The following is a 26,381-nucleotide window of genomic DNA, read 5'->3' on the forward strand; positions in this document are numbered from 1 at the left end:
AGTGAAATTACTCATTTGCTATTTTGTTGTCCATTCATTCAGTTTAGTGAGATTATTTTTTAACTCTTCGAAGCCTCATTCAAAGCCATCATTAATAGTTTGGTGTCACCCACAAACTAGACCCTCTCATTGTTTTTTACTCTGGAGTATTTATACTCTATGGAATGAAATGAAAGCTTTTGAAATGAAAGACCAACATGTTATATCACAGAATGGGTATCATCTAACAGGCTAGAAATTAGACCTACAGATCACAGACACAATTTTTTTATACTCTCAACCCTCAAGTTTTAATCTATGTATTCTGAAACTTAGATGGAAAACTATATGAACTTAGTTCACTCACCTGCTCCAGCTCTTTCAGAAGCTACAATCCCAACACACATTTGGTCCTTGAACACAGAAGCCAATGAACTTGGAGGCTGCGTTGCTTTGTAATGATTCTCAAGGTAGCCCTGAATGTCCTTCAGGGGCTGCTGAGGGATCATGTGAACTTTGAACTGGCTGAAGACAGAAGGGACATAGCAGTGCTCTCTCTCACAGTTGCAGAGAATCACTAGCCTATAATCATCATGGTGATTAAAGTGAAGACTCTGGAAAAGTTCCTCAGACCTGTAGCCAACATCATAGCTCAACTCATCTGCAAACAGCAAGGTGTAAATCTTCTTCCCCTTATAGCCTGGAGTGATGCACCGCCTCAAAAACAGTGCCACTTGCTCATAGCTGGTTTGTGGTGTGCAGAGCAGGACTTCATCGTAAGAGGGTAGCATCTCCCCTGGACTGTTCATGTAGATGGCCAATGCCGAAGCCAACACCTCAGAGCGAGGACAGAGAATGAGGTTAGGCCTGCCAGCATGAAGACCTTGTGGCAATTTTCGCATAACACCCCTCTTCTCCAGATCTGCCATGGTGGCCAAGTAAATGCCAAGGGTTTCAATGTCCAGGCAGCCTGGAAGGAATGAGCCCATACTTCTCATGTAGGACTCCCAGATGTACTCCAGTTGTACAGCCAACTCTCTCCCTCTTGCCACCGGCCCAAGCAGATCAGCAAAATTCCTCTTTGCCTTTTTAGATACTACTTGGCTGAAGACCTCCTGGGCATCTTGCTTGCTGCAGTTGCGCTTTATAAATGACAGCATCGTTAAGGCAGCCTCGCTGGGGCACTTTGAGCCAAGCTCTTTGCACAAGTACACAAGCTGTTCTGCCATATAGTAATTCAAGTAAAAGTATTGGGATCGCTTCTCCGACATAAACTGGTTCCACTTTTCCAGGAAACTCTCCATCTTTTGGCAAACAGTTGGCAGAACTTCTGTGACGTCTCCATTTCCAATAAGGGCACAAGCAGAATTTAAATTGAAGTCCATGCTAAGGCAGAATTCATGGTTGGGTGAGCAATATACACCAGCGACCCAAGAGCGGAAAAGCATGTTTCCAGCAGAATAAAGGTCGATGAAAGACAGTGCAAGCCTCTGGACACTAGAAAATACCTGGGTGCAGATTAAGCAAACACAGTGGGGAATATGATGCAAGTGTTTTGAGGAAGAAGATGCTACCAAGATTGTCAGTGAAAAGGATATCACTGTTAATAAAACTATACCACTATCAATCACAAAACAAAGCACTATGATAGCTTCAAATTACATTTTCGGAACTCTTGAGCACATTATTTCCTAATAATTTCTCAATATGCAGTCTAGAAATGTGGTGTGGCTAGAAGCGAAATACTATCACTCTGTCCTTCCCACCACACCCCTCTCAAGATATACAGATACACATAGGAAATTGTGATGGAAAACTGACCTCAGAAAACTTCTCCACTTCTGTACTTTGTTCTATCTTTCCTGACATCAGCATCAGCTTATTCATCAGCTCTTGCAGCTCTTCCAGGGAGTATTGCCGTATCTCTTCTTGACCACCGTGACTTTCTGAGACTGTCAGGAACAGGACGGTGTGCAGAGAAACCTTCCAACAAATGATAATGACTCCAAATAAATTTGATCTTTGATTTACTTCCTTATACAAGGAAAGCCCCTCTGGCTATGCCTACCTAACTAGGGCAACTGAATGGCAGCAGTAAACAGAAGCATCAGCTACACCCAGAAACTATTATGATGGGAAGCTCCAAGGTCCTTGGAAACAATGATAAAGCAAATGGCAGCATTAGAAAGCAGTCATTATTTGCTGTTACAATGTAAATACTGGAAGGAGGCTGCAGTGGTTAGTTGATTACTGGCATCCCCCTAATTACATGGCAGATCCATTCTTAGCCACTGCACACATAAGTGAAATCACGTAAAGTGGGGAGCACCCTCTAGAATCTTAGAATCACAGAAACATAGAGTTGGAAGAGACCACAAGGGCCATCCAGCCCAACCCCCTGCCAAGCAGGAAACACCATCAAAGCATTCCTGACAGATGGCTGTCAAGCCTCTGCTTAAAGACCTCCAAAGACCTCTAAACACCCTTTAAATGTCCTCTCTGTCACTCTCTCTTCAATCCACACCAAAATTACTGTATCCAAAAATATCCACAACTAGAATTGAAAATCTGGGGCCGGCAGGAGTTTACACACCCCATGGTCCCCCAATTGGCTAGAGGGGATGAGATAACTTCCAGAACAGCATGCTGGAAGAAGGGGGTGGGATGTTTTATCTGGCAAGCTGAATTGCTTGAGCTGACAGAACGGTTCCCATTGCACTATACTGAACACCTGACAGATATGAGTTAAACAACTATATATAAATATTTTGTAGAATCTGAGGGCAGTCCTGTTTCAAGAAGCTTTTAATGTTTGATGTGTCCCCCACCTTTATTTGTATTTTTGTTGGAAGCCACCCAAGGTGGCAGGGGCAACCCAGTCAGGTGGGGTGGGTAAATAAAAAATAAAAAATCCTTCCATGCACACGAAAGCTCATACCAATGACAAACTTAGTTGGTCTCTAAGGTGCTACTGGAAGGATTTTTAAATTTTTGTTTCGACTACGTCAGACCAACACGGCTACCTACCTGTAACTATAAATAAATAAAGTTATTGAATGTACATAAAACCAGCACTGCTACTTGAGAAGTCCTGTTCCCCCTTCCCTCTCAAACAGAAAGGAATGTGTCAGTATTATTGTTGTTTGGAATACTGGCACTCCTTTTTTAATATGAATACTATCCTTTGCTAGCTCTTTCAATTTACAGCTGGTTGTTTGTTTGATATTAAGAAGATAGCTAGAAAAATATGAGCAGAAGGGCTACAAAAACTGAAACAGCGTGCACCATACCCTTTCAAGCAATGTCTCACCTTCTGGCCTTCTGCTGGTGCCCTAATTTGGTAGATTCCATTGCTATTGATTGTTGCTGCCAGTGATAAAGATGACTGCTCCACAGAGCCGTGAGTCTCTTTTATGTCTTTCAACCACTTCAGGTATCTTGCAGAATCACACTGTGTATGTAAAGAGAATAAATACACTAGATTTGTCTCACTACCCCCCTACTGTTATTCCAGTTCAACAGAGAGAGTGAAACTAGGCAATATGACAAAACTGGAGAAAGATATTATTAATTATAATTTTAGCTGCTACCCCCCCCCCCAGAAATGGCTCGGTGCTACTTACAAAACATACAATGCATTGCAGTAATCTAAGTGAATGTTAGCATAGAATAAACGTCAGAAGACAGGCTAACCCTGTCTGAATGGGACATTGCTGAGCCACTATCCAAAGCTGGTGGGAGGTACATTGCACCACCAAGGCCACATCTGCCTCATGATAATAAGGGATCCAGAAGTACTGTAAAGTTACACACCTGTTCCTTCAAAGGGAGTGTAATCTCATACAGAGGCGGGAAAACCCCACACTTCCATTCCAGGCAATCCCTAACTAACAGCACCTTATCTGGATTAAGGGCCAGTTTATTGGCTCTCAGCCAGTCCATTACCAAGGCAAGACTTCAGTCTAGCACATCTGCTGCTACTCTTGCAAAGGTAAATGAGATAACAGAGCTGCATATCATCAGCATATTGCTGGTTACACACTTCAAAACTCTAGGTGACCCCACTCAGCAGTTTCATGTAGAAGTTAAACAGCACAGGGATAAAACCAAACACTGCACACTGAAGGCTTTATGGGGATGGAGCCACCACAAAGCAGTGCAGCTAACAGCTACTCGAGAAGACCATGGTTGATGATACTGTATTTGAGTATAATACAGCTTGCCTTGTACAAAATATTTCATTAAATCAGGCTTTGGGGGCACATAATCCTGTGGCAGTTTATTTCCTGGGGTAAAATCCTTTAAAAAGCTCAACAACTTCAACCCTTAAAAAAGCTCAAAAACTTTGGGGCAAAATCATAAAAAAGGTCAAGAACTTTGGCTGGCCCTCTGGTCAGCCCTCACGGCCCTTCACTTCATCATATCTGGCCCTCTTTGAAAAAAGTTTGGACACCACTGCATTAAATACATGTAACATGCTGTTGCTTCCATAAATTGTGTATGAGTTGCACTGCACGTGACATAAGGGAGCACCCACTGCTGGGTAGCCTTTAGACATAAGTAGTTAAAAGGCAAATGTGCCCAGTAGCTGCAACTTTAATCTCTCTTCACTTGAGCCAATAATTTTATGCAGCCATAGTAGTACATCAGCAGAAATTCACATCAGGCATGAAGCAAAGTTAACCTCTCTATCAGACACGCAGCTGCCTAAGAGCAGGTACAAGCTAAGGTAGTGCTAAAGAAATTACCAGTTTTTCTGGGAGTTTAGGATCACTTTCCAGGGCTTTCCACAGTTTTTCCAAACACAACAGAAATTCCTCAAAACCTGACTCCTGTTTCAATTCATACAGCAGAGAAGAGTAGCCAAGCACAGCATCATGGAAACAGGCCACACGATCCACATCCATGTCATTTTCTCCCGCAGAGATCGAGGCCAGGTCTACAAATACCTTTAGCTCATTTATATCTAGGGGAAACAAACAACGCACTTTCAGGGCTGAAATAGATGCACAGTTGAAAGAGATAGATAGATAGATAGATGATAGATAGATAGATAGATAGATGATAGATATCACTCACAGGTTTTTATTATGACCTTCAGCAAAAAAAGGAACAGATATGTATCTGTTTTACCTTTTAGAACCTTTTTGACCCAGCTGACAAACTCCCTCCTCCGTGCAAGCTCTTCAAGGCACCTACGACGTGGTTCAGTGATGTCTTGCAGCACTTTCATAGCATGTATCAATGAAGCGCTTATGGAGGACAGCTTTTTTCTCTCGAAGGACTGGAGTTCATCTTCCTGAAAAGCAAATTATATGAATGAACAATGACATAATTACACATATGCATAGCTGCCAATCCTCCCTTTTTTCCGGGAAACTCCCTTATTCCAAGCCACAGCTGTCAACTTTCCCTTTTTTTGCTGGAAATTCCCTTATTCCAGCACCGTTTCCCGCTGCTATCCTGGATTGTTAGATATACCGTAGACTGTCCCCGGGACAGATGAGGCTGCTGATCCCTTATTTTCAAATCTGAAAGTGGACAGGTGAGGCTGCTGATCCCTTATTTTCAAATCCAAAAGTTGACAGCTATGCATACCCTGTTTCTCATATTTTAAGACATACCCATAAAATAAGCCATAGCAGGATTTTTAAGCATTCAAGGAATATAAGCCATACCCCAAAAATAAGACATAGTGATAGGCGCAGCAGCAATGCCGGCCGCGGCAGGAGGAGGAGGAAAAAATAAGACATCCCTTGAAAATAAGCCATAGTGTGTTTTTTTGAGGAAAAAATAAATATAAGACATGTCTTATAATATGAGAAACACGGTATGTCATTCTGCAATTTTTTATACCAAGGAGCCACCATGTCCACAATCTGTGGCAGATAACTGGTAGGATGTGTGTGCATCTGTGCATGCAATGGAGTTCCTAACCTTTTCCTACTGTGTCACTTTTCTGTGGAAAATAGCCCTCCCAACTGTTGTCACCCCCATAGGAAAAATATATGGATACTTTTTTGTGGGGGAAATGGCATGGGGGGAAAGGATTATGTGCTTCTTTACACATCAAATTGCAGCCTCAGCAGCTGCATTGCTAAACAAACAAACAAACAAACCTGAACTACCCGTAAGTCCTGCTCCCAATAAAAACTGCATGCTAACATTCATTGATATTCCTTCTTCTAGTGTGCTGTGAAAACTGGATACTCTCTCTCTCTCTATGTTTAAATGTATGGTGTGAACCCGCCCTGGCTGTAGGATAGTTTGTTTCACTAACTGTCACAGTGGCCGGAGTGGACTACTTCAGAGTAACGACGCTACGCAGCTCTGCATTTTATTCTTTTATTGGTGCTGCGTATTTACAGTGCTCAAGTCATTACTATTTACACGGAGTGATGTTGTCAGTCGGTTTCAGAACCTCCTAATGGCTTTTGGCGCGTCTTTCTCCAACACAAAAGCTTTGGCAGACCCATCCTCTTTCCCCTCCTCTTTCTGCGTAATTCCGGAGTTGGGGGGATGGGTCTCCCGCCCTTATTCGCCCCTTCCTGTCCCACCTGGGACCCTGGCTCCTCTACCTTGCCTGAGCCTCGGACACGACTTCCTGCTTCCCCACTGGAATCGGAACTCTCTCTGCTTCCCCCTGTGCTCGGGGATTGGCTTGAACTTAGGAGGGGAGGGACTTCGCGATATCCCCTGTCCCTCACATCCACCCCCCTCCCAAGCTCTCCTTCACCCCTCCCCAGGTCCCCCCCAGGTGTCGGTGACGACTGGAAGCCTAAGAACTCAGTGCTTTCCGAGCCCGTTGGCGTGAACACCTCCCCCCAGTCCTGCAAGCCCCCCCCTTCCGCCTGGGAGGACGGGAATCCCAAAAAGTCTGTGGCGTCAGAGCTGGTGGGGGTAAAAATGTTCTGCCAATCTGCTCCTTCCTCTGACTGGGTGGATCTCGGTGACACCCATACCTCATCCTCTGGTTCCTCAAACTCCGCTTCCCAGCGCCATGGTGAACTGCTCTCCCGTGCTTCCTCCCCCTCCCCCTCCCTTTCCATGTGCCAGGGCTTGGGTCTATGGGGAAAAAGGGCGTGAAATTCTTCTACCAGGAATTCCTCCTGTATCTGAGTGGCTGGGACCCATTCATTCTGGGACGGTGGAGCATCCTCCCATGCCATGAGGTACTCCAGGCCCCCCACCCCCCACCTTGAATCCAGGATGGCTGTGGCCTCATTGAGTTGCTCCCTGCCTTCCCTCTCCCCCCCTCCCTCAGGGGTTTGTTCGCTGTCTCGGAGCCTGCTGCTTTCCCTGTACGGTGACAGCAGCGATCTATGAAACACTGGGTGCACCCTCATGTCCTCTGGCAGTGCCAGCCTGTATGCCACCGGGTTGACCTGTTGCGTGACCGTGAAGGGGCCCAACCTTCTGGGCGCCAGCTTTTTGCATCGCCCTCTGATGGGAAGGCCCTCCGAGGACAACCAAACTTTGTCCCCCACCCTAATGACCTCCCCCGGTCGCCTGTGGCGATCTGCCCCCCTCTTGTACGCTTCCTTGGCTCTCTCCAAGTGTTCTCTGAGCTGCTGGTGCACCGTCTCCAGTTCCTCTGCCCAATCCTCAGCCTGTGGGCCCTCCTCCTCCTCCTCCCCCTCCCTCTCAGGGAAAGATCTGAGGTCACGCCCGTAATTGGCCTTAAAGGGCGACACCCCTGTGGAGACGTGCACCGCATTGTTGTAGGCAAATTCTGCCAGTGGCAGGCGATCCACCCAGTCCGTTTGCCTCTGGCTGACGTAGCATCTCAGGTACTGCTGCAGAATGGCGTTGACCCTCTCCGCCTGTCCATTGGTCTGCGGGTGTCTAGCCGTCGACAAGCTGACCTCCACCTGCAGGAGGTTCATGAGCCGCCGCCAGAACCTGGAAACAAATTGGCGGCCACGATCCGAAATAACCCTTAAGGGTAATCCATGCAGCCTGAATACGTGATCCACAAACAGTTTGGCTGTCTCTTCTGCCGAGACCGCCCTGGCACACGGTATAAAGTGGCACATTTTGGACATGAGGTCCACCACCACCAACACTGCGGTCTTGCCCCTGGAAGAAGGCAGATCTGTGATGAAGTCCATGGACACCACTTCCCACGGCCTGTGTGGCGTGGCTAAGGGCTCCAGCAATCCCGGTGGCGCTGCTCTGACCACCTTTGCCCGCTGGCAGGTGTCACAGCCCCGTACATAGTCTCGAACATCTTCCCGCACCCCTGGCCACCAGAAGTGTCTCATGACTAGGTGAGTGGTTTTGTCCCTCCCAAAATGACCCGCCGTTGGGTTGTCGTGCATCTGCTTGAGGACCGTACGTCTAAGCTGGGTGGTGGGCAGGTACAGTGCACCCTTGTAGAAAAGCAGCCCCCTGCGTTCTGCAAAGTCTTTTGCCTGCTCCCCCCCCCTTCTCAGTTCTCTGCAGATGCGGTTGGCAAATTCATCCGCTGCCGTCAGTGCTGTGAGTTCTGCCTCGCTCACCACTGCTGCTCCGCAGGACCATGCTGACGGGGGGAAAATGTGCCTGGGTGCCGGTGGCGCCTCCTCCTCCATGTATTCTGGCTTGCGGGAGAGGGCATCCGCCCTGACATTCTGCTCTCCCGGGATGTAGTGTATGGAGAAGTTGAAGTTCGAGAAGAACTCTGCCCACCGTATCTGCCGCTGGTTGAGCACCCTGGCAGTTCTCCAGAACTCCAGGTTCTTGTGGTCTGTGCACACCTGGATGGGGTGCTTGGCGCCCACCAGGAAGTGTCTCCAGTGCTGGAACGCAGCGTGGATCGCCAGAAGTTCTCGATCAAACACTGTGTAGTTTCGCTCTGGCTGAGTCAATTTCCTGGAGAAGAAGGCACAGGGTCTCCACTCTCGGTTGGCGTCCAGTTGCAACAAAATGGCGCCCACAGCTTTATCAGAAGCATCTGTCTCCACGCGTAGGGGCGCGTCCTGAACCACGTGGAACAGGTTCTGGTCTGAGGCGAACACCCTCTTGAGGCTTTCGAACGCTGCTTGCGCCTCTGGTGTCCACCTGAACTTCTGCTTGCCTCTCAGGCAGTCAGTGATGGGAGCCGTAACGCGAGAGAAGTTCTTGATGAACTTCCTGTAGAAGTTGGCGAAGCCTAGTAGGCGTTGGGCATCTTTGCGAGTCCTGGGGCTGTGCCAGTCCAGGATGGCCTGCACCTTGTCCTTGTCCATCGCCAGCCCCTTGTCTGACAGCTTGTAGCCCAGGAAGTCCACCTCCTTGGTGTGAAACTTGCACTTCTCCAGCTTCACATACAGGTGGTTCTCCTTCAGGCGCTGCAACACCTCCCTGACATCTTTCACGTGCTGCACTGGGTCGTTGGAGTAAATAAGGATGTCATCCAGGAAGACCAAGCATTTCCTGAAGAGGAGGGACCCCAGGACGTGGTGCATGAAGGCCTGGAAGCATGCTGAGCCCCCTTGCAACCCGAAGGGCATCACCAGATATTCAAAAGAGCCCAGAGGCGTGAACATCGTGGTTTTCCATTCATCGCCTTCCCGGATCCTGATCAAGTTGTACGCCCCCCTCAGGTCTAGCTTGGTGAAAATCTTGCCCCTGCGTGCCGCTGTCAGGAGATCATCCACTCTGGGCATGGGGAAAGCCACTGGCTCTGTCACTGAATTCAGCCGTCTAAAATCAACCACAAGACGGCGCTGTTGCGTGTCTTTCTTGTCCACCCAGAAGACCGGGCTGCCCCCTGCTGCCTTGCTTTCTCTGATGAACCCCCGCTTGAGGTTCTTGTCGATGAAAGCGCGCAGATCTTCCAGTTCCTGGTCTGACATGGCGTACAGCTTGGCTGGGGGTATAGTTGCCCCTGGCACCAGGTTGATCTGGCAGTCAAAAGGCCTGTGTGGGGGTAGGTGGTCGGACTCCGCTTCGCTGAAGACCTCCTGCAGGTCCCAGTACGGCTTGGGTATCGCCTCACCCCCTTTGACGTGCATGGTGGCCACCGTGGCTATCGGAGGCCCCTCCCCTGGTTGGTGCTGCATGCAATGTTCCAGGCAAAAGTCCGATCCAAAAGTGATGCATCTCTGGTGCCAACTGATGGAGGGGTCGTGGCGCGCCAGCCAGCTCATGCCCAAGACGATGGGGGGGTCTGAGATGGTGGTGACGTTGAATGCCAGTGTCTCTGAGTGCCTCCCCACCGTCATTCTCATGGGGGGGGGTTGATGAGTGATGGCCCCTCCCAGCAGCTCTCTGCCGTCAATGGTTGCCACGTGCAGAGGAAAATCCAGCTGCAGAAGCTGGATCTGGTGCTCTTCTGCAAAGTTTCTCGAGAAGAAGTTCGCTGACGCCCCACTGTCAATTAGGGCGAGGACTGTCAGGGGATAGCCATTTGGAAGCGTGAGCGTCACTTCTAGAACCACTCCTGCTCTGGGAGGGGTGGGCTGGCTCTGCTCCTCTCTGTGCGGGTGGGTGGGCTGGGGCTGTTGTCTGCTGACTGTGCCTGGCTGCCGCCCCTTGTCTCCTGCAGCCAGGCTTTCCCGTTTCCCTGCTGTGGTGCTGCGTCAGTGGGGGAGGGCACAACCGTTCCCGCCTTTCCTTGCCACTCCCTGCGATGTGGGCAGTCTCTGACGAGATGCTGGGGGGAGTTGCAGAGAAAGCAATTCCCACCCCTTCCCTCCTTGCGTCTTGGCGCCGCTGGGGTTTGAAAAGCCCGCGCGCGCGCGCTATCAATCTGCATGGGTTCCTGGTCCTGACTGGCCCCAGGCGTGGCTTGAAAGGGTTGTTGGGGGAGTGGCTTCTCCTGCGACCGTGGGAACCAAGCCCGCTTTGCGCGCGTTGCTTGCTTGTCGCTCCACCGGGATTCCTGTCTCACCCCCACCGCCAGAGCCGCTTTGCTCAGCTGATCCATATTACTGGGCTTTGGACCTCTCGAGAGCTCATCCTTCACCTCCTCATGCAACCCCAAGTAGAACGCCGCTTGCATTGGGGGGGACTCAAGTTCCCACCCCAATCTGTGCACCAGCATGGTGAATTTCGCCCAATACGCGCGAACTGTCATATTTCCTTGGCGTAAATTATGAAGTTCCTCCTTAGTCTGATCCATATGACTATCGGACGAATACATCGTTTTCAAACCTTCTAGAAATAGTTTGACATTCTTCATGCAAGGATTCCTTGTTGCAATTAACGGTCTTAGCCACTCCCTGGCTGCCCCGGTAAGGTGCTCCACAATAAACGCTACCCTGTGCTCATCATCAGGGAACTCATCGTGGTGCAGCTCAAGAGCATACACAATCTCAGTCTCAAAGCCCTGAAATTCCCTCGGGTCTCCATTGAACTTGCTTACTAGGGTCCCGGCTCTCCTTCCTGGCAGCACTTGGACTTGGGGTGCCCCTCCCGCCTTGTTTTTCTCTGCATCCAGCTTGTTTTGGAGGTCTACCGCCACCACCCTTAATTCCTGCTCTCTTTCCTGTAGCGCTCTCACCTGTTCCGCAAGTTGTAGCCGGTCGTCCTGGACCTTCTTAGTCTCCTCTTTAGCTGCCTTCAATTCCCCCTGCGCCTGCAGCGACAGCTGCTGCAGTTCTTGCTGGGCTTGCTCCGCGATCTGCCGCCATTTCTCCGCCTCTGACACGCTCATCCCGGCAACTCCAAAGTAGCCCAAAAAGGATTAGGAGGTTGCTGTCACAGTGGCCGGAGTGGACTACTTCAGAGTAACGACGCTACGCAGCTCTGCATTTTATTCTTTTATTGGTGCTGCGTATTTACAGTGCTCAAGTCATTACTATTTACACGGAGTGATGTTGTCAGTCGGTTTCAGAACCTCCTAATGGCTTTTGGCGCGTCTTTCTCCAACACAAAAGCTTTGGCAGACCCATCCTCTTTCCCCTCCTCTTTCTGCGTAATTCCGGAGTTGGGGGGATGGGTCTCCCGCCCTTATTCGCCCCTTCCTGTCCCACCTGGGACCCTGGCTCCTCTACCTTGCCTGAGCCTCGGACACGACTTCCTGCTTCCCCACTGGAATCGGAACTCTCTCTGCTTCCCCCTGTGCTCGGGGATTGGCTTGAACTTAGGAGGGGAGGGACTTCGCGATATCCCCTGTCCCTCACACTAACCATATGAGTTTACAAATGGCCATCATAAACAAGCTTTTGCATCTTTCCACTTATCTCTTGCTTTCACAGGCTATAACATCTGTCATACCTCTGACACATTAGCATTATTGTATGCATCAGCACACATCTGACACATAGATCTGAGGGAGTGGGAGGTTTGCATTATGATCCCTGCCTAATCCATCAGGCGTTCTCCTATGTTTACATGTTCACAGAGTAAGATTGGCTAGTGACTTATGGGCATATTTACTTTCATGCAAGTGAGAACTGCTGGTGAATCACACAGAGTTATATGCTTGGAAAACAATTTCAAGAGTCTAGGTCTATTGTACAGCTGATAGCTTCTACGATGAATAATAAATTCCAAAAGAATTACATCTGTATCATATTCAGATTTGCAGGGTAGCAATCATATCTAGTCTAAAGAATAATAATCAAAGAACTCAAAACATCTGAAGTGCTTAACAAACCTATACCTTACCATACAAACTGAGCCTGTGATAATAATGCCTATCCATCACAAAACAGTAATGCCCCTACCTCTGACAAAACACAGGAAAACACACCATGAACTTCACACCCATTCCACCTTCTTCAAGAGTACAATCAGTTTACTCACTCAACCCATTGGGTGGGAAAGACCATTGAAGGTTTGGCCCAGCTCTACTAAGAAGTGCACCACTGCAATTTTAGAAGCCCTTTAGAGACACAAGTGATTCTGAATGCACTGTAGAATAGCCAGATGCAAGAGAGAACTGGTTTTCTAGAAATAAAGGGATAGTCCAAGGGTGGCACTGCCTCAAAGACATCTTCCTGGGTGTCTCATGCCAGTGGTTTGCAAGGCCACCAAAGGAATAAAATGGGTAGAACAAAGGATGGGGTTGTTGTCCCCCCCTCACTGTAGGTTTAAACACACACGAACCTCTCTCCAGACAAGCGAGACATAATCACAGTTCAAGACACATTCCATCCAAAGCTCTTGAGAAGGGTGCAAAGTAGGGTCTGGGAAAGAGCTGTGCCATGTTTTGAGGCTCCCCGCTCCGTTTTTCATAGTTGTGTAAAAGAAGGAATTTCAACAGGGATAGCTTTTCATGCTGAAATTCCCTTTTCTGCACAACAATTTGAGGTGCAGAAGCCATATTCTTTTTTGCACCTGAACACCCAGCCTTCATGACAGCCTTTTGGGTGGTGGGGTTTAAAGAGATATACTTACAAATTTCAGTAATAGTTGCAGGTCGTTGAAGTCACCAGAGAGGTTTAAACCTTCCCTGACCTTGTCAATAACATTAACACAGTCCAAAGCCAAATGTAATTTATGATACTGCTGGATCTGCTCAACTCGTTGCTCTACCCATTTCCCACTGTCTTGAGGCTGAAGGCGGCATATAATCTGAAAATCCTTTTTCAGTCCATCATAATGGTTCGTAAAATTCTTGAAGAGAAGGTCCACTTCAGCAAATGTGAGCTCTTCAGATTTCAGGCACTCATAGAGTCTGGAGAATTCATTGTAACAAGATTCAAATAAAGATTCAGGATTTAAAATGGTAATGCTATCCTCTTTGCTCAAATCCTCAGTACTGCTTGCCAGCTTTTTGGCTGCCCACTCCCAGCAGTACTGGAAGATGTTGCTTTCTTTAAAGTTATTCACAGTTTCAGTCATCTTCTTTTGCGCTGGACTCAGGTGGTAATGTGTCTCTATTTTATCAGCACTCTGGGAAATCTCTCTCACATTCACAACATCATGCAATGCTTTTGAGGTTAGGTTTTCACTGTGCTTCTGTTCCATTTCAGCAATATCCACTGAAAAGTAAAGAGAAACTCTGAAGAAACACTCCAAGTTTAACATCTTTCCTTTGCTGGGCAATGAACTATATTAGCATCAAACACATTTATTGGTAGTTTGCTAAAAGACTAGTAAACATTTTCCACTGCCCTTCCATCTAGCTTACTTTGAAACCTGAGAATGCTCCCTAGAAGGTAACAAATTAAATAACAAATGAGGTATTAGCACAGTAGAAACTATTTTGAATCCATTTGCCCTATATTTAGTTTCACTAGTCAACTATTAATTTAAATTGGAGGAATGCTTCACTAGAGGAAGACAAAGTTTATTTCCTATTCCTTTCCTTAATTAAAGCCACAAATATTACTCAAGCAACTTTCACATTTTCTGTGATGTTACTAGGGTGTCCAGGTGTAAAAGAGGACAAAGCTTCTGCATCTTTAATACTTGCATAGAAGACAAATCCTTATTCAGTTGCAAAAATCCATAACTGACTTAGGCTGGCTACTAACTTTTCAGCCTTACCTACTTTTCAGTGTTTGGTTGTTGTAAGGATAAAATGAAGGGTAAAGTGGATGTGAGAAGGAGAGCCTTTTATGTTGATCTGAACTGCTTGAAGGAAGTGTGGGGTGACAACACAATCAATTCAATATAAATAAAAAGAAGTCATTGAAGGAAATTTGGAGAGGGTGTTTGAGCAGGAAATTAAAAATTAAAAAACCCTCTAGCTTTTCTGCAGATGCTGAATATATATCCCTGCCTACACTCACGATAAAAGAACCAAGGACTGAGCTAAGGAAGGAGCTGTGTTGTATCCATGAGGAAATTCAGTGCAGGGGGTAATAACCAACACACTTGCTTATCAGGTGATTGAGAAAAAGATGGGGGAAGTAAGACTAATCTTATATATAAAGGTAAAGGGACCCCTGTCCATTAGGTCCAGTCATGACCGACCCTGGGGTTGCGGCGCTCATCTCGCATTATTGGCTGAGGGAGCCAGCGTACAGCTTCCGGGTCACGTGGCCAGCATGACAGAGCAGCACACGGAAACGGCGTTTACCTTCCCGCCAGAGCAGTCCCTATTTATCTACTCGCCACCGACACTCACAAGAGCGGGGGGTGGGAACTGAAACCAGGCTACCTCCAAACGCTTCCGCGGCTGGAGCCCAGTCACGGAGGTTCTGCAGGCCCCGCCGATGTCCGGGCTTTGCTCCGGGCAGCAGCGAGGCCTCCAAGAACTCAGGTTACTTACTTCCGGATTACAATAGTTCGTAACCTGAAAATACGTAACCCGAAGCGTTCATAACCCGAGGTACCACTGTACTGGCTAAGTATGTAAAAGAAATAAATGGTCTTGGCATTTGATGTAACTATTTTGCTCATTTATTGGAAACTTCTGCTGCCTTTTTATTCCTTAGTCTTGCCTTACTTTCATTCCCAACGTTAGAAGCAAATATGTGCAAAAGAAAATCACACATACATTAGAAACCATTACCTTTTACAATGTCTTCCACCTTCCGAAACATACTCAAAAAGAATCCCAACTGTTTTTGCTCCTCTTTGACAGATGCTAGTTCTTGCAGCCTCAACTGAAGTACTACTTCTAGTTTTGGTATTTGCTTTGGTTTCTCCGTGGATGAGAGAGATTTATTCACTGAAATCAGAATTATTATTTACAATAAGCACTGCAAAATCCTGCCCTCCTAATGGTGCAGAAGCAAATCCCTGCTTGACCCCAAAAAAGAATTCCCACCCCTCGCCTTGAGCGCTGATTGAAACTTCTCATAAGAGGATGTCCAATGGAGCGTTTGAAGGCCTCTGATGCTGTTTATAATGACTAGCTTCCTGGTAGGGCAACATAAGCAAAAGTAATGGGTGTGATGCCTGAGGATGAACAGAACATTCTATCTCTCCTCAATCAGGGCACTCCATTTCTGTGCTGGCTGTGCTGGAGGGAACCACAACCACAACTGTCTAGTGAGCATAGAAACACTGGATGTTGGCAGAAGAGGGGAGCATGTCAGCACAACCCATCACTAGGCTAGATCAAGGAAGAGGATATTTCTGCTCTATGACATACATAATGGGAAACACTAGTTGAGGAAAGATGAAGTGATCTGCCTCTCCTTGTCAAGCACACCCCATACCCAAAGCTTCTGCGGGAAACTTCTGCAGTTGGGCCAGGAAGGTTCAAAAGGTTTGGCTGTTTGGAAGGTGCCAGTGTGCCTGGTTGACAACAGGTCAGATCAGTGCCTTAGAAGGCTTTCCTTCTCTTGGTTAGCATAAATTGGAGGATGCTTCTCCTCTATGCCAAACAACAGAAGAAAAGCTACACTACTAAGCAAGGGATGCTAGCAATAATAACTGTGGGGTGGTAATGTTTTCATTTGTTACTATGTTATGTATTGTAAACTACCCTGTGACCCTTGGATGAAGGGCAGTATGGAAATTTAATAACTTATTTATTTAATAATAATAAAATAATAATAGGGGCAGCATGCTCTTCAGAATGGAAAAAAAGAGGCACTGTCATGCTCAACAGCAGAAGTAAACCCTTCCAGTGTGCAGGTCCAGCTAGTTGTAAGCCAGGTGGATCTGAACTTTCCAAGCCTCCTGCCTCAGAAGAGAGAGGTGAAAGTAAATGTGAGCCCAATTGAAGCTAAGGGTGTTCTGCCTACCTTAATTAGCTAACACTTTTAACAGGTCTGTTTAACTAATTGAGCACCCCTAGCTAAATGCTCATGCCATCCTTTCTCATTTTCTGCCTTTGTCTCTCACTTGGATTCATTATTTCTGATACTCTGGTGCAAGCCAATAAGACAGCATAAAAACATATGTCATGTCTTTTAAAAACCTATTGATTTATTTCTATTTTACACATGAAGGGATAAAAAAACTCACTTACTTAATTCCCAAATGAACACAAATTGTTCCTTGTACTTTATAATAAATTCCAAATGTCTAATTAAGATCTGGCCTGTCATGAGATTGCCATAAATTTCTTTATGTGTGGACTCAGTGGTCTTCATTAATGCCTTGGCATCATCAGTAAGGTGGCTCAGGAAGTCCCCACTTCCTCCTGTGAGATTGGTCAGATATTAAAAACAAGCAAATAAACAGTTTTCATTCTTGTGCTATAAACCAGTACATACTTAGCAACTAAATCGAAGGTCCCTTTTAAGTTTTGAAACATTTTACTTAGATATAATGGTGATACCTAGTTTTTTTATTTAAAAAACTACACACAAAAGAATTGTAACAATCTGGAAGAAATCAATACCTTCCTCTACTTACAAAAACTGTCAGTGAAAACAAACCAAAACATTAAAAAACCACAAACCCCTCCACGAGTGGCCTGGAGGTTGGCAACATGAGAACAGACCTTTTCTATGGTTGCTCCCCATTTCTCAAATGCTCTCCTCAGGGAGGCTCACCTGGCACATTTGTTACATCTCTTTAGGTGCTGGGCTTTCCTCTATAACCAGGCCCTTGGCCTTTAACTATCTGTGGCCTTTTCAAAGTGGGTGGGATGTTTTAATGTATTTCTCTTTCTTCTTGGTTTTAATGTATCTATGTGGGGTTTACTGTCTACAGTGGTACCTCGACTTACGAAGACGATATGTCCCGCGGCGTTCTTTGAAAGTTGAGGTTTTTGGATGTCGAAGCGCCCGTTCTGCGCATGCGTGAATTGCGGTTTTGTGCTTCTGCGGTGCGCGGACCACATATGCCGCTTCTGCGCAGACGCAGAATGCACGTGCAGGGCACGCACGGCGAAAAGATTTCCGGGGCTGTCGACTTCGTAAGTCGAAACCTTTGTAAGTCGGAGCATTCGTATGTCGAGGTACCACTGTATTTGTTTGGTTGTTAAGTCATTTTGGGTTGAGCTGGGCAAGATAAAGGGAGTTTGTTGTTGTTGTTTAGTCGTTTAGTCGTGTCCGACTCTTCGTGACCCCATGGACCATAGCACGCCAGGCACTCCTGTCTTGCACTGCCTCCCGCAGTTTGGTCAATAACAAATATAATAAATTAAATAAAACATATAACCTATAAAGAGCAATAAACCAATTTTCTTAAGTGATACTCCTTTTCCACAATGTCAAGCTCAATTCCATTTTATTCACAGGAGTTTTTAATCTCACTTGCCATGGTATCCCTGGGGACTGCTTAGCCATTCCTCAGGGAGCCTGAGGATTTCCTCTCAAACATGGTCCTCACTCCATATATACATATAAAATACTCTGTTTGCCAGGTACAAACAGAGCCAAACAAAACCTACCTCCCCACCCCTCCTTCAGCTCCAAGCTGAAGAGGGACAGTGGAGACACACAGGCGGTAGGCGAAGACATAAGCAGACGCACTTCTGCCTCCCCCCACAGGTTCTCCCTGTGTCCAGAATGCAGGAGGGAGGCAGGGGTGTGTGTACAGCTCAGAATGCCACAGAGGCAGAGCAAACAGACATGGCTCTGGCTCCTGTCACCAGCTCTAAGCTGGAAATGGGAAGTGGAGGCACATTGGCTTTCCTCTGCTCCCAAAAGTGACCAGGTTGCCTGATTTGCATGTATTTGGCTCCAAGCTAGAGGAAGCGAAAGATGCAGGGCAACTGTAAGGTTATTTGGCTCTGTTTTGATAATGTGCTTTCCTCCATTGGGTACTACTAAAATATTTTTCCTGCTATCCATAGAACAACCTTCCCAATTTTGTGCTACATGTGAATACCTTTGAAGGTGAAAAGATGCTTGATGTCTGGCCAAACAAGAAGATGATGCAAAACACCTTCCAGGTCAGTCAGAGGTTTTCCTTCTTTATCAATTGGCCATGATTTTGTGATGACAGCAGATACAAGCTTGCCCAGCTTGCTCAAGTTGTAAGAGGCCATCAGACGAATGAGATCACTCTTTTAAGACATAAAAATATGTAAAGAATTGAATGACAATGAGTTCATCATAATGCAAGCTCTCAAATTTGCCACATCATCTAAGCTCTTAGAGGGTAAGTGTTAATTTCATTATGCAGCTTCATTCTGTCCAACCTCACTGATTTCAGTGGAACTAGTGCCCAAATATGTCACGTTAAATCAATAGTTTCATGCTGCATGCTTAAAAAAACAACAACAACATAGCAACCTGAGTGATTAGGTTCATGGCCATGGCAATGGAACGAATTTATAATCCTTCCCTCTTCTGCTGCAGGTCTGAAAAAAGTTGCCCCCACCAAAAACCTGTTGAAACTTTTGGAAAAGCGATTTTAATCTCACCCCACATTGCTTCCCTGTCACAATCCACAGGTTGGTGGGTGACGGTATCCAGCAGGGAGCCTACCCCATATGTATAGTTGTCCCCATGCAATGATTTCCCAGAGTTCTGCATTGTATGGGAAGACTACACAAATAGAAACAACTCCCTACTGTACATCCTCCAACTCTTGGGGACCAGGGGCTTTTCAAAGCTAGCGTGCTCATTCCCATTTCCCTCTCATGAGTTGATTGAACACAGCAGACAAATGCTCGAACAGAGCTACTCTTTGTCAGGAGAGCTGTGTTCTGTAACCTCTATTTCAAGTGGTTGCTACACCATAGAAATGAGAGTACCAGGTAGATCTAAGCCACAGTTAGCCTTAGGGAGAAAAATATATATCATGGTTTGTATTCTAGACTGTGAAAGTACTAATCAAGGTTTGGTGCAGTGACCAAACTGAACCTACCTTGTATTCTAAGTTAACAGCTTCTATGGCACAACTTTCAAAAGATTTGCCAATCAGAGGCTCATATTTTTCAAAATCTGAAAGGAAGCAGCAGTAGGCTTTAATCTGCTGAAGTGGAGGTACCTGTCAGGGAAGAATATAAAAAATAGTATCACTGATTCCAGATATTTGCATTGATCAGAAAGAGAAAACAAGGAATGGGAAGAAAGGTACTGCAATAAAAGAAAATCAATGTTTTCTTTTAGCATTTAAAATTATTTCTATGTACAAAGACAAGCATACTTCTGCCCCTTTATGTTATGAACCATGTATGGAATATATTTGATTCTATCCAACACTGCATATAATTCATGCAAGAGGGCTTCCTCTCCCTCTCTTCTCCCCATGCACCTCCCGAAATCTGCTCCAGAGGGTCCCTCAGCCTTCTGGAGCAGATTTTGAGGATTCATGGGGGACTGTAGAGAGTTCCATTGTGCAAGCAGAAGTCTGCTCCAATAAAAGAAAAGCAGTTTTGGATACAATCCATTGTCTCTTGTGTTTAAAGACAAACTAGGGAGTAAATCTGAGAGACATATATACCCTAACTTACCTAACTATCTAAAGGTAAAGGTACCCCTGTCCGTTAGGTCCAGTCGCGAACAACTCTGGGGCTGCGGCGCTCATCTCGCTCTATAGGTCGAGGGAGCCAGCGTTTGTCCGCAGACAGCTTCCGGGTCATGTGGCCAGCATGACTAAGCCGCTTCTGGCAAACCAGAGCAGCGCACAGAAACACCGTTTACCTTTCCGCTGGAGCGGTACCTATTTATCTACTTGCATTTTGCTGTGCTTTCAAACTGCTAGGTTGGCAGGAGCTGGGACTGAGCAACAGGAGCTCACCCCGTCGCTGGGATTCGAACTGCCAACCCGCCCTAGGTTCTGCGGTTGAGACCACAGCACCACCTGCGTCCCATCTAACTATCTATCCATTCATTAATTAAATTTCTTACCTGTGCTTTATCATATGGCCCCAAGACAAGTTACCATAATACAATATACAGTGATGAATTCAGTGTAGTGCTACGGCAATTGTTTTTCAACTTGCCAGATGGAACAATTCCCTTTCCCCTCCCCCTGTGCACTGTTCTGGGGGAGATACCGGTAATTTCAGGTGGGGCAGGAAGAAAAGGAAAGAAAAATCCCATTGTGCTAGTGGAAGCCCTTGTCCTGGCTTCTGTTAACAGGATTTGTTAGTTGAATCCAACCCACAGTTATAAAAGCAGATGAAACAATTAACTATCGTAAAGATGAGTAAAACTATACTAATCAGAACTTCAGGCACGAATATAGCGGCATACCTGCTCTGTCTAAAAGGAAAGACAGATATTCATTCTCTGTCTGAAAATGTATGTATATAACCTGCAGAGAACTTTGAAGCTCTGACACGAATAAGCAGTAAGCAATGAAAATTAGACCAAGTATTATTTTGATATAGTGGTGGCAAAATGGAAAAATAAAAGTATCACAAAAATGCTACAGCTGAGAAGTCGTTGGGAAAGGGAGGGAGGGCTCAGGGTGGGGATGGGGAGGAGGGAGGATAGGGTTGACTCTACGAATAAGACATTTGTAACACAAGTTATAGATGTATTTTATTTTATTGATTTTTTGTTGAAGCTGTTAAATTGAAATTGATGTACAGTTTGAATGAATCAAATAAAGTTATTTTAATATTTTAAAAAAATGCTATATAAGAGTTTCCAAATATGATAACATAACAAATACATTAAAATTAAATCTTCAATTATAATCAATAGTCTCACATGAAAAAGGTAAAGGGACCCTCTGACTGTTAAGTCCAGTCACGGACGACTCTGGGGTTGCACGCTCATCTCGCTTTACTGGCCAAGGGAGCCAGCATGACAAAGCAGCACACAGAAACGCCGTTTACCTTCCCACTGTAGCGGTACCTATTTATCCACTTGCACTTTGACGTGCTTTCCAACTGCTAGGTTGGCAGGAGCTGGGACTGAGCAACAGGAGCTCACCCCATTGGGGGGATTCAAACCGCCGACCTTCTGATCGGCAAGCCCTAGGCTCTGTGGTTTAGACCACAGCACCACCCGCATGAAAAGCTGAGCCTAAATACTATCTTTGTGTATCTTGGTACCTGCTTGATTCTGCTTTGCATGTCTTTAATTAAAGTTCCCTTCCAGTCCTCTGTGAGGTTTACATCACGAAAATTAATTTTCAAAAATCGATTCCATGCCTAAAAAAGAAAATGCACTTTAATATAAAAGCACATCACTAAGGATACAAGAGGATTTGGAAAGTTTATTCAACTTATATGCCAAGAGTTTCCCACCTTCAGCATCACAATCTACTAAGAAACAGGATATAGTCTAAAGCAGGCATCCCCAAACTGCGGTCTTCCAGATGTTTTGGCCTACAACTCCCATGATCCCTAGCTAACAGGACCAGTGGTCAGGGATGATGGGGATTGTAGTCCAAAACATCTGGAGGGCCGAAGTCTGGGAATGCCTGGTCTAAAGCATAGGTGGCAAAACTTTTTTGACCCAAGGGCCACATTGCCTTGAGACAAACCATAGGCTGTGTACAAAACATAGGTGGGACCAATAGCAAATTAATGGGGGCAGCCATGCTCTCTCACACATACATACAACACCACATACAGACAGGCACACATTGTTCCCCACTCTTCAGTGAACACATAGAGACCAGAAAAGGAGAAGGATGGTGGCAGCATTTTCCTTACCATCAGTGCTGGGAGAGGCAGGGAAGTTTAAATCTTTTTTTAACAAAGCTCCACAAGGCACAAAAGCAGCAATGGGACTAGAAGGAGTAGGTTTTTTCCTCTTCCTCCTGTCTGCCTCTGAATTCTCCAGAACTGCATGAGCAGGTTCTGGTCACTGTTGAAAATCCCAGAACAGCTTCATTATAGCTACGCAAAGTGAAGAGTGGAACGAACAGGAGCACTCTAGAAACCCAAGCAATACTGGAGTGCTCTAGGGACAGTGGACTTTGATGGTTGGATTTCTTTTGTTTGGTTCTGCCAATACCACCATCATGCAACAGGAGATGTGGCTGTCAGTCCACTTTAAAAAGCTTTAGGGACCAGTTCCAGCCCCTGGGGCAGAGTTTATCCTTTTTCTCTCCTAAACATGCAGATAACAGAGCAGCATAAGTTTCCAATTCTAGCCTTATGCAGGCATCTTCCCATTGCCTTCAACATCTGCAGGGCATATGGTGGGCAACATCTGAAGGGAAGTGCCTCCTGCATCCATGGAAATTCTCCATAAATTGGGGGTGGGGTAGGCAAAATCATGTGCATCCCCTTGGTATGGTCTACCTCTGTAACATTTCCTTCCAAGGTCCCCTTATGATCATGTGGACATGAACAGAATAAATCCCCTGTCTTTTCCCAGCTCTACAAATCTTTGACTGCAACATGTGTCCAGTTCTGGACACCACAGTTCAAGAAGGATACTGACAAGCTGGATCGTGTCCAGAAGAGGGCAACCAAAATGGTCGAAGGCCTGGAAACAAAGCCTTATGAGGAACGGCTTAGGGAGCTGGGTATGTTTAGCCTGGAGAAGAGAAGGTTAAGGGGTGATATGATAGCCATGTTCAAATATATGAAAGGATGTCATATGGAGGAGGGAGAAAGATTGTTTTCTGCTGCTCCAGAGAAGCGGACACGGAGCAATGGATTCAAACTTCGAGAAAGAAGATTCCACCTAAACATTAGGAAGAACTTCCTGACAGTAAGAGCTGTTCGGCAGTGGAATTTGCTACCAAGGAGTGTGGTGGAGTCTCCTTCTTCGGAGGTCTTTAAGCAGAGGCTTGACAGGCATATGTTAAGAATGCTTTGATGGTGTTTCCTGCTTGGCAGGGGGTTGGACTGGATGGCCCTTGTGGTCTCTTCCAACTCTATGATTCTATGATTCTATGTGCTAGGTAATCTCCAACCCAAAAGGAATACATGCAAGACATGAATATCATGCCACTTCATCTCCCTCAGCCAACTGGTAATGATGTTGAGTATCAGTACTCCAAAGACTAAAAATTCAAAACTGGCCATTCAAAATATGAAGTTCTCTTTGTGACATAAAAGTTAGCTAGAGGAAAGGAAACATTTGTTGTATTGTGTTGTATTTATTATATTTTTAAAAATTTAGAACAGCTTTGGTGTATTATAAATAAAGAACAAAGAGAATAGTAATGACAATAGTATATAAAAACATAATGTCACTTTAGCAACTCCAAAGGAGGGAGGGATTTCCAAACCCTGGAGAGAAGAAAAGACATCGTGCATCAAAGGAGAGTCAAATAAGCGAGACACTGCCCTTACATCTTGGCTAAGGCATTTGTCACCAAAAGGTTAGTCAATAGGAGAGCAAGAAGAACTGCATGCTCCAAGTTCTCGAAGTTTCCATGGGCTGAATTGCAAGTGTATAGGTTCTCCTATGCAAGACTTCAGAGCCACCATGAAGATGGAAGAGACCCAGAGAGAAACACTCCCTCGAGGGTAACACCCTGCAAAACAAACTGCTTTGCAGCAGCACTGGCCTATTTCTTGCTATGTGCAGGTAAGGCACAGCACGCATTACCAGGACAGACAAGAGTATTTGGGCAACCGTGCCTCTACAGCAGGACAGGCTTATAGCCTCCCCTCCTCCAACAGCCTTCGTGTATCATTTACACTTGAAATCAGCCTTGTAGTCACACCAATTGATGGCTACATTCAAGCTTCATTGCAGTGCAGCCATTTTTTATGGAGGAGTGGAATACAGGAAGGCATAAACTTGCCACGACAGACACCAAATATGCCTCCCATGCTGGACTTATGCTTGAAAATAAGACCTTTTTGAAGTCATGCATATCCTTGTTGACAACTCTCTGGGGCCAATGTGTCAGTGATGGGCTGAGCCAAGGCTGGCATGGGCAGGGTCTCTCTCTCTCTCTCTCTCTCTCTCTCTCTCTCTCTCTCTCTCTCTCTCTCTCTCTCACACACACACACACACACACACACACACACAAACAGACACCACACTCATTCAGATTCTCTCCCCTCTCACTGTGATTAGGCTTGAAAAAAGTATTTTAACTCCAGCTCCCCGGCTACAGTGTCCACAAAGATTGACCATCCCACACAGCAATTATGCAGGAAAACAGCCTTCTAGCAACATCAATAGAAGGCTATTCCTCCTCTAGAGAGATAGGCTTTGGAGAGATTAGCCTTGCATCTTCTGCAAAGCTACACCAAAATAAACACAATCTTAATCCAAACAATATTCTCTGTGAGGTTGGCTAACACAGAGGCGTAGGAAGGGGTGTGAGATGGGTGCGGTCCATCCCGGGTGTCATGATTGAGGGGGGTGACAAAATGGCAGGTGAGTGTGTGGCATACCTTGCACCCGGTGGCAGCAGCTCTTCTGACCTGATGGCAGAGAGCAGCCCTCCTCAGCCGTGGCGAGGCGTACCTAGTCGTAGCAGCTCCGTTGCCGGGTCATGTCTGACCCCGCTGCAGAGAGCAGGAGGAGAGTGAGCAGCAGCTTCCCCGCCCCTCTCCTACCCTGAACTGTGGTGCATGGGAGGCCACCCTCCGTGTCCCATCCCCCTCAGGATAGCGCCCCCCCTCGGGAGCATGTCCGCCCTGGGCAGCGCAGGCATATGCTCCACCGCAGCAACTGATCTCTTTCCATGAAGGCCAAAATGACTACTGGGGGAGGGGTACACATACAAGAAAATAGTGTGGAGTTCCAGATTACAAACCTCAAGCTCCATTGAAAAAGTAAGCTCTACACTTAAATCTGAACCAGGTTTCAGCATATGTGCTGGAAGAACACGACGAAACCAGTCCCTGGTAGTATTACGAAGCCATTGGTATACTGTCTTTGGAGTATTCTGCATAGCCTTGTCTCTTGAAGCCTGTTGTGAAGAAAATAAAGAATTACAAACTGTTGAACCAAAGAGCAACTTTCTGCTAAGATACAAAAAAAGCTAGCCACGTGAAGAGAGGCAATACCCAACCCATTTGGTTCATCAGCAACCACCTCAAATAACAAACAGCATACAGAGAGATGCTCACCTCTGAAGGTGCAAATTCAAGAATCCTTGAAATAATGTTGACAGAAACAGCTGGTGTCTTGTAATATTGAAGATTCAGAAATTTTCTACATATTTTCTCATGAAGTCTTTGGCAGACAGTCACATATGAGTTCCAAGTGTCCTGCTGTAACATTCTAAAATTGTGGGAAATGCTTGTTATTTTTGCTGTACCAAGGGATTGGATGGATTGGATTATGTCTAAAAATATGAGCACAACAAACGAAACCTGACAATCACTTTAGTGTGTCTAATACAGCTTTCATTTGTGCAATCCTAGAGAGTGCAAGGCTTTCCTTTGCACCCTATTCACCTCACTTTTGGTGATAGCCTCGGAATGCAGCTAATGGGTGTTCAGATCTCTTCCATCCCACTTCAGAATCTGTGCCATGTCACCTTCATATGGTTTTAGAAGGAAGCAAAATATCACTGGGTATGTGCATCAATTTTGCAAAGTATCTGCTCAGGGGTGGGTGGGTGGGTGTGAGTGAGTGAGTGAGGCAGAAACTAAGAGATATTGCAAAATATCTGCCCGTGTGTGAGAAAAAGAGGTCTTGCCTTGCACACATGGGCAGATATTTTGCAATATCCACCTCTCTCTCACAAACACACGGCAGATGTTTTTAAAAACAATCTGTTGTAAATCTGTTCAAGTAACCCACTTCAGTAGACCCTCCTCTAGTTAAACACTATAATGAAGGTATAAACATATCTTTTACTTA

General features: G+C 46.0%; 1 protein-coding gene across 3 annotated transcripts in view; it reads right to left on the reverse strand.

Annotated features, from left to right (window-relative positions):
- LOC118079699 (E3 ubiquitin-protein ligase RNF213) overlaps positions 1 to 26,381 on the reverse strand; it is a 104,299-nt gene that overhangs the window by 52,756 nt on the left and 25,162 nt on the right. For all 3 annotated transcript variants that reach the window (XM_088661465.1, XM_088661466.1, XM_088661464.1), the window contains 13 exons: positions 25,643 to 25,796; positions 25,327 to 25,482; positions 21,701 to 21,799; positions 19,558 to 19,680; positions 18,574 to 18,751; positions 16,763 to 16,936; positions 15,353 to 15,511; positions 13,288 to 13,874; positions 5,113 to 5,278; positions 4,728 to 4,945; positions 3,290 to 3,430; positions 1,801 to 1,962; positions 347 to 1,487 (listed from right to left, as the gene is read on the reverse strand). In XM_088661465.1, coding sequence (XP_088517591.1) covers positions 347 to 1,487; positions 1,801 to 1,962; positions 3,290 to 3,430; positions 4,728 to 4,945; positions 5,113 to 5,278; positions 13,288 to 13,874; positions 15,353 to 15,511; positions 16,763 to 16,936; positions 18,574 to 18,751; positions 19,558 to 19,680; positions 21,701 to 21,799; positions 25,327 to 25,482; positions 25,643 to 25,796 — 3,458 coding nt within the window. The remainder of the gene's footprint in view (positions 1 to 346; positions 1,488 to 1,800; positions 1,963 to 3,289; positions 3,431 to 4,727; positions 4,946 to 5,112; positions 5,279 to 13,287; positions 13,875 to 15,352; positions 15,512 to 16,762; positions 16,937 to 18,573; positions 18,752 to 19,557; positions 19,681 to 21,700; positions 21,800 to 25,326; positions 25,483 to 25,642; positions 25,797 to 26,381) is intronic.

The sequence above is a fragment of the Zootoca vivipara genome, chromosome 2, assembly GCF_965207765.1.
Source record: "Zootoca vivipara chromosome 2, rZooViv2.hap1.1, whole genome shotgun sequence".
Classification (NCBI taxonomy): domain Eukaryota; kingdom Metazoa; phylum Chordata; class Lepidosauria; order Squamata; family Lacertidae; genus Zootoca; species Zootoca vivipara.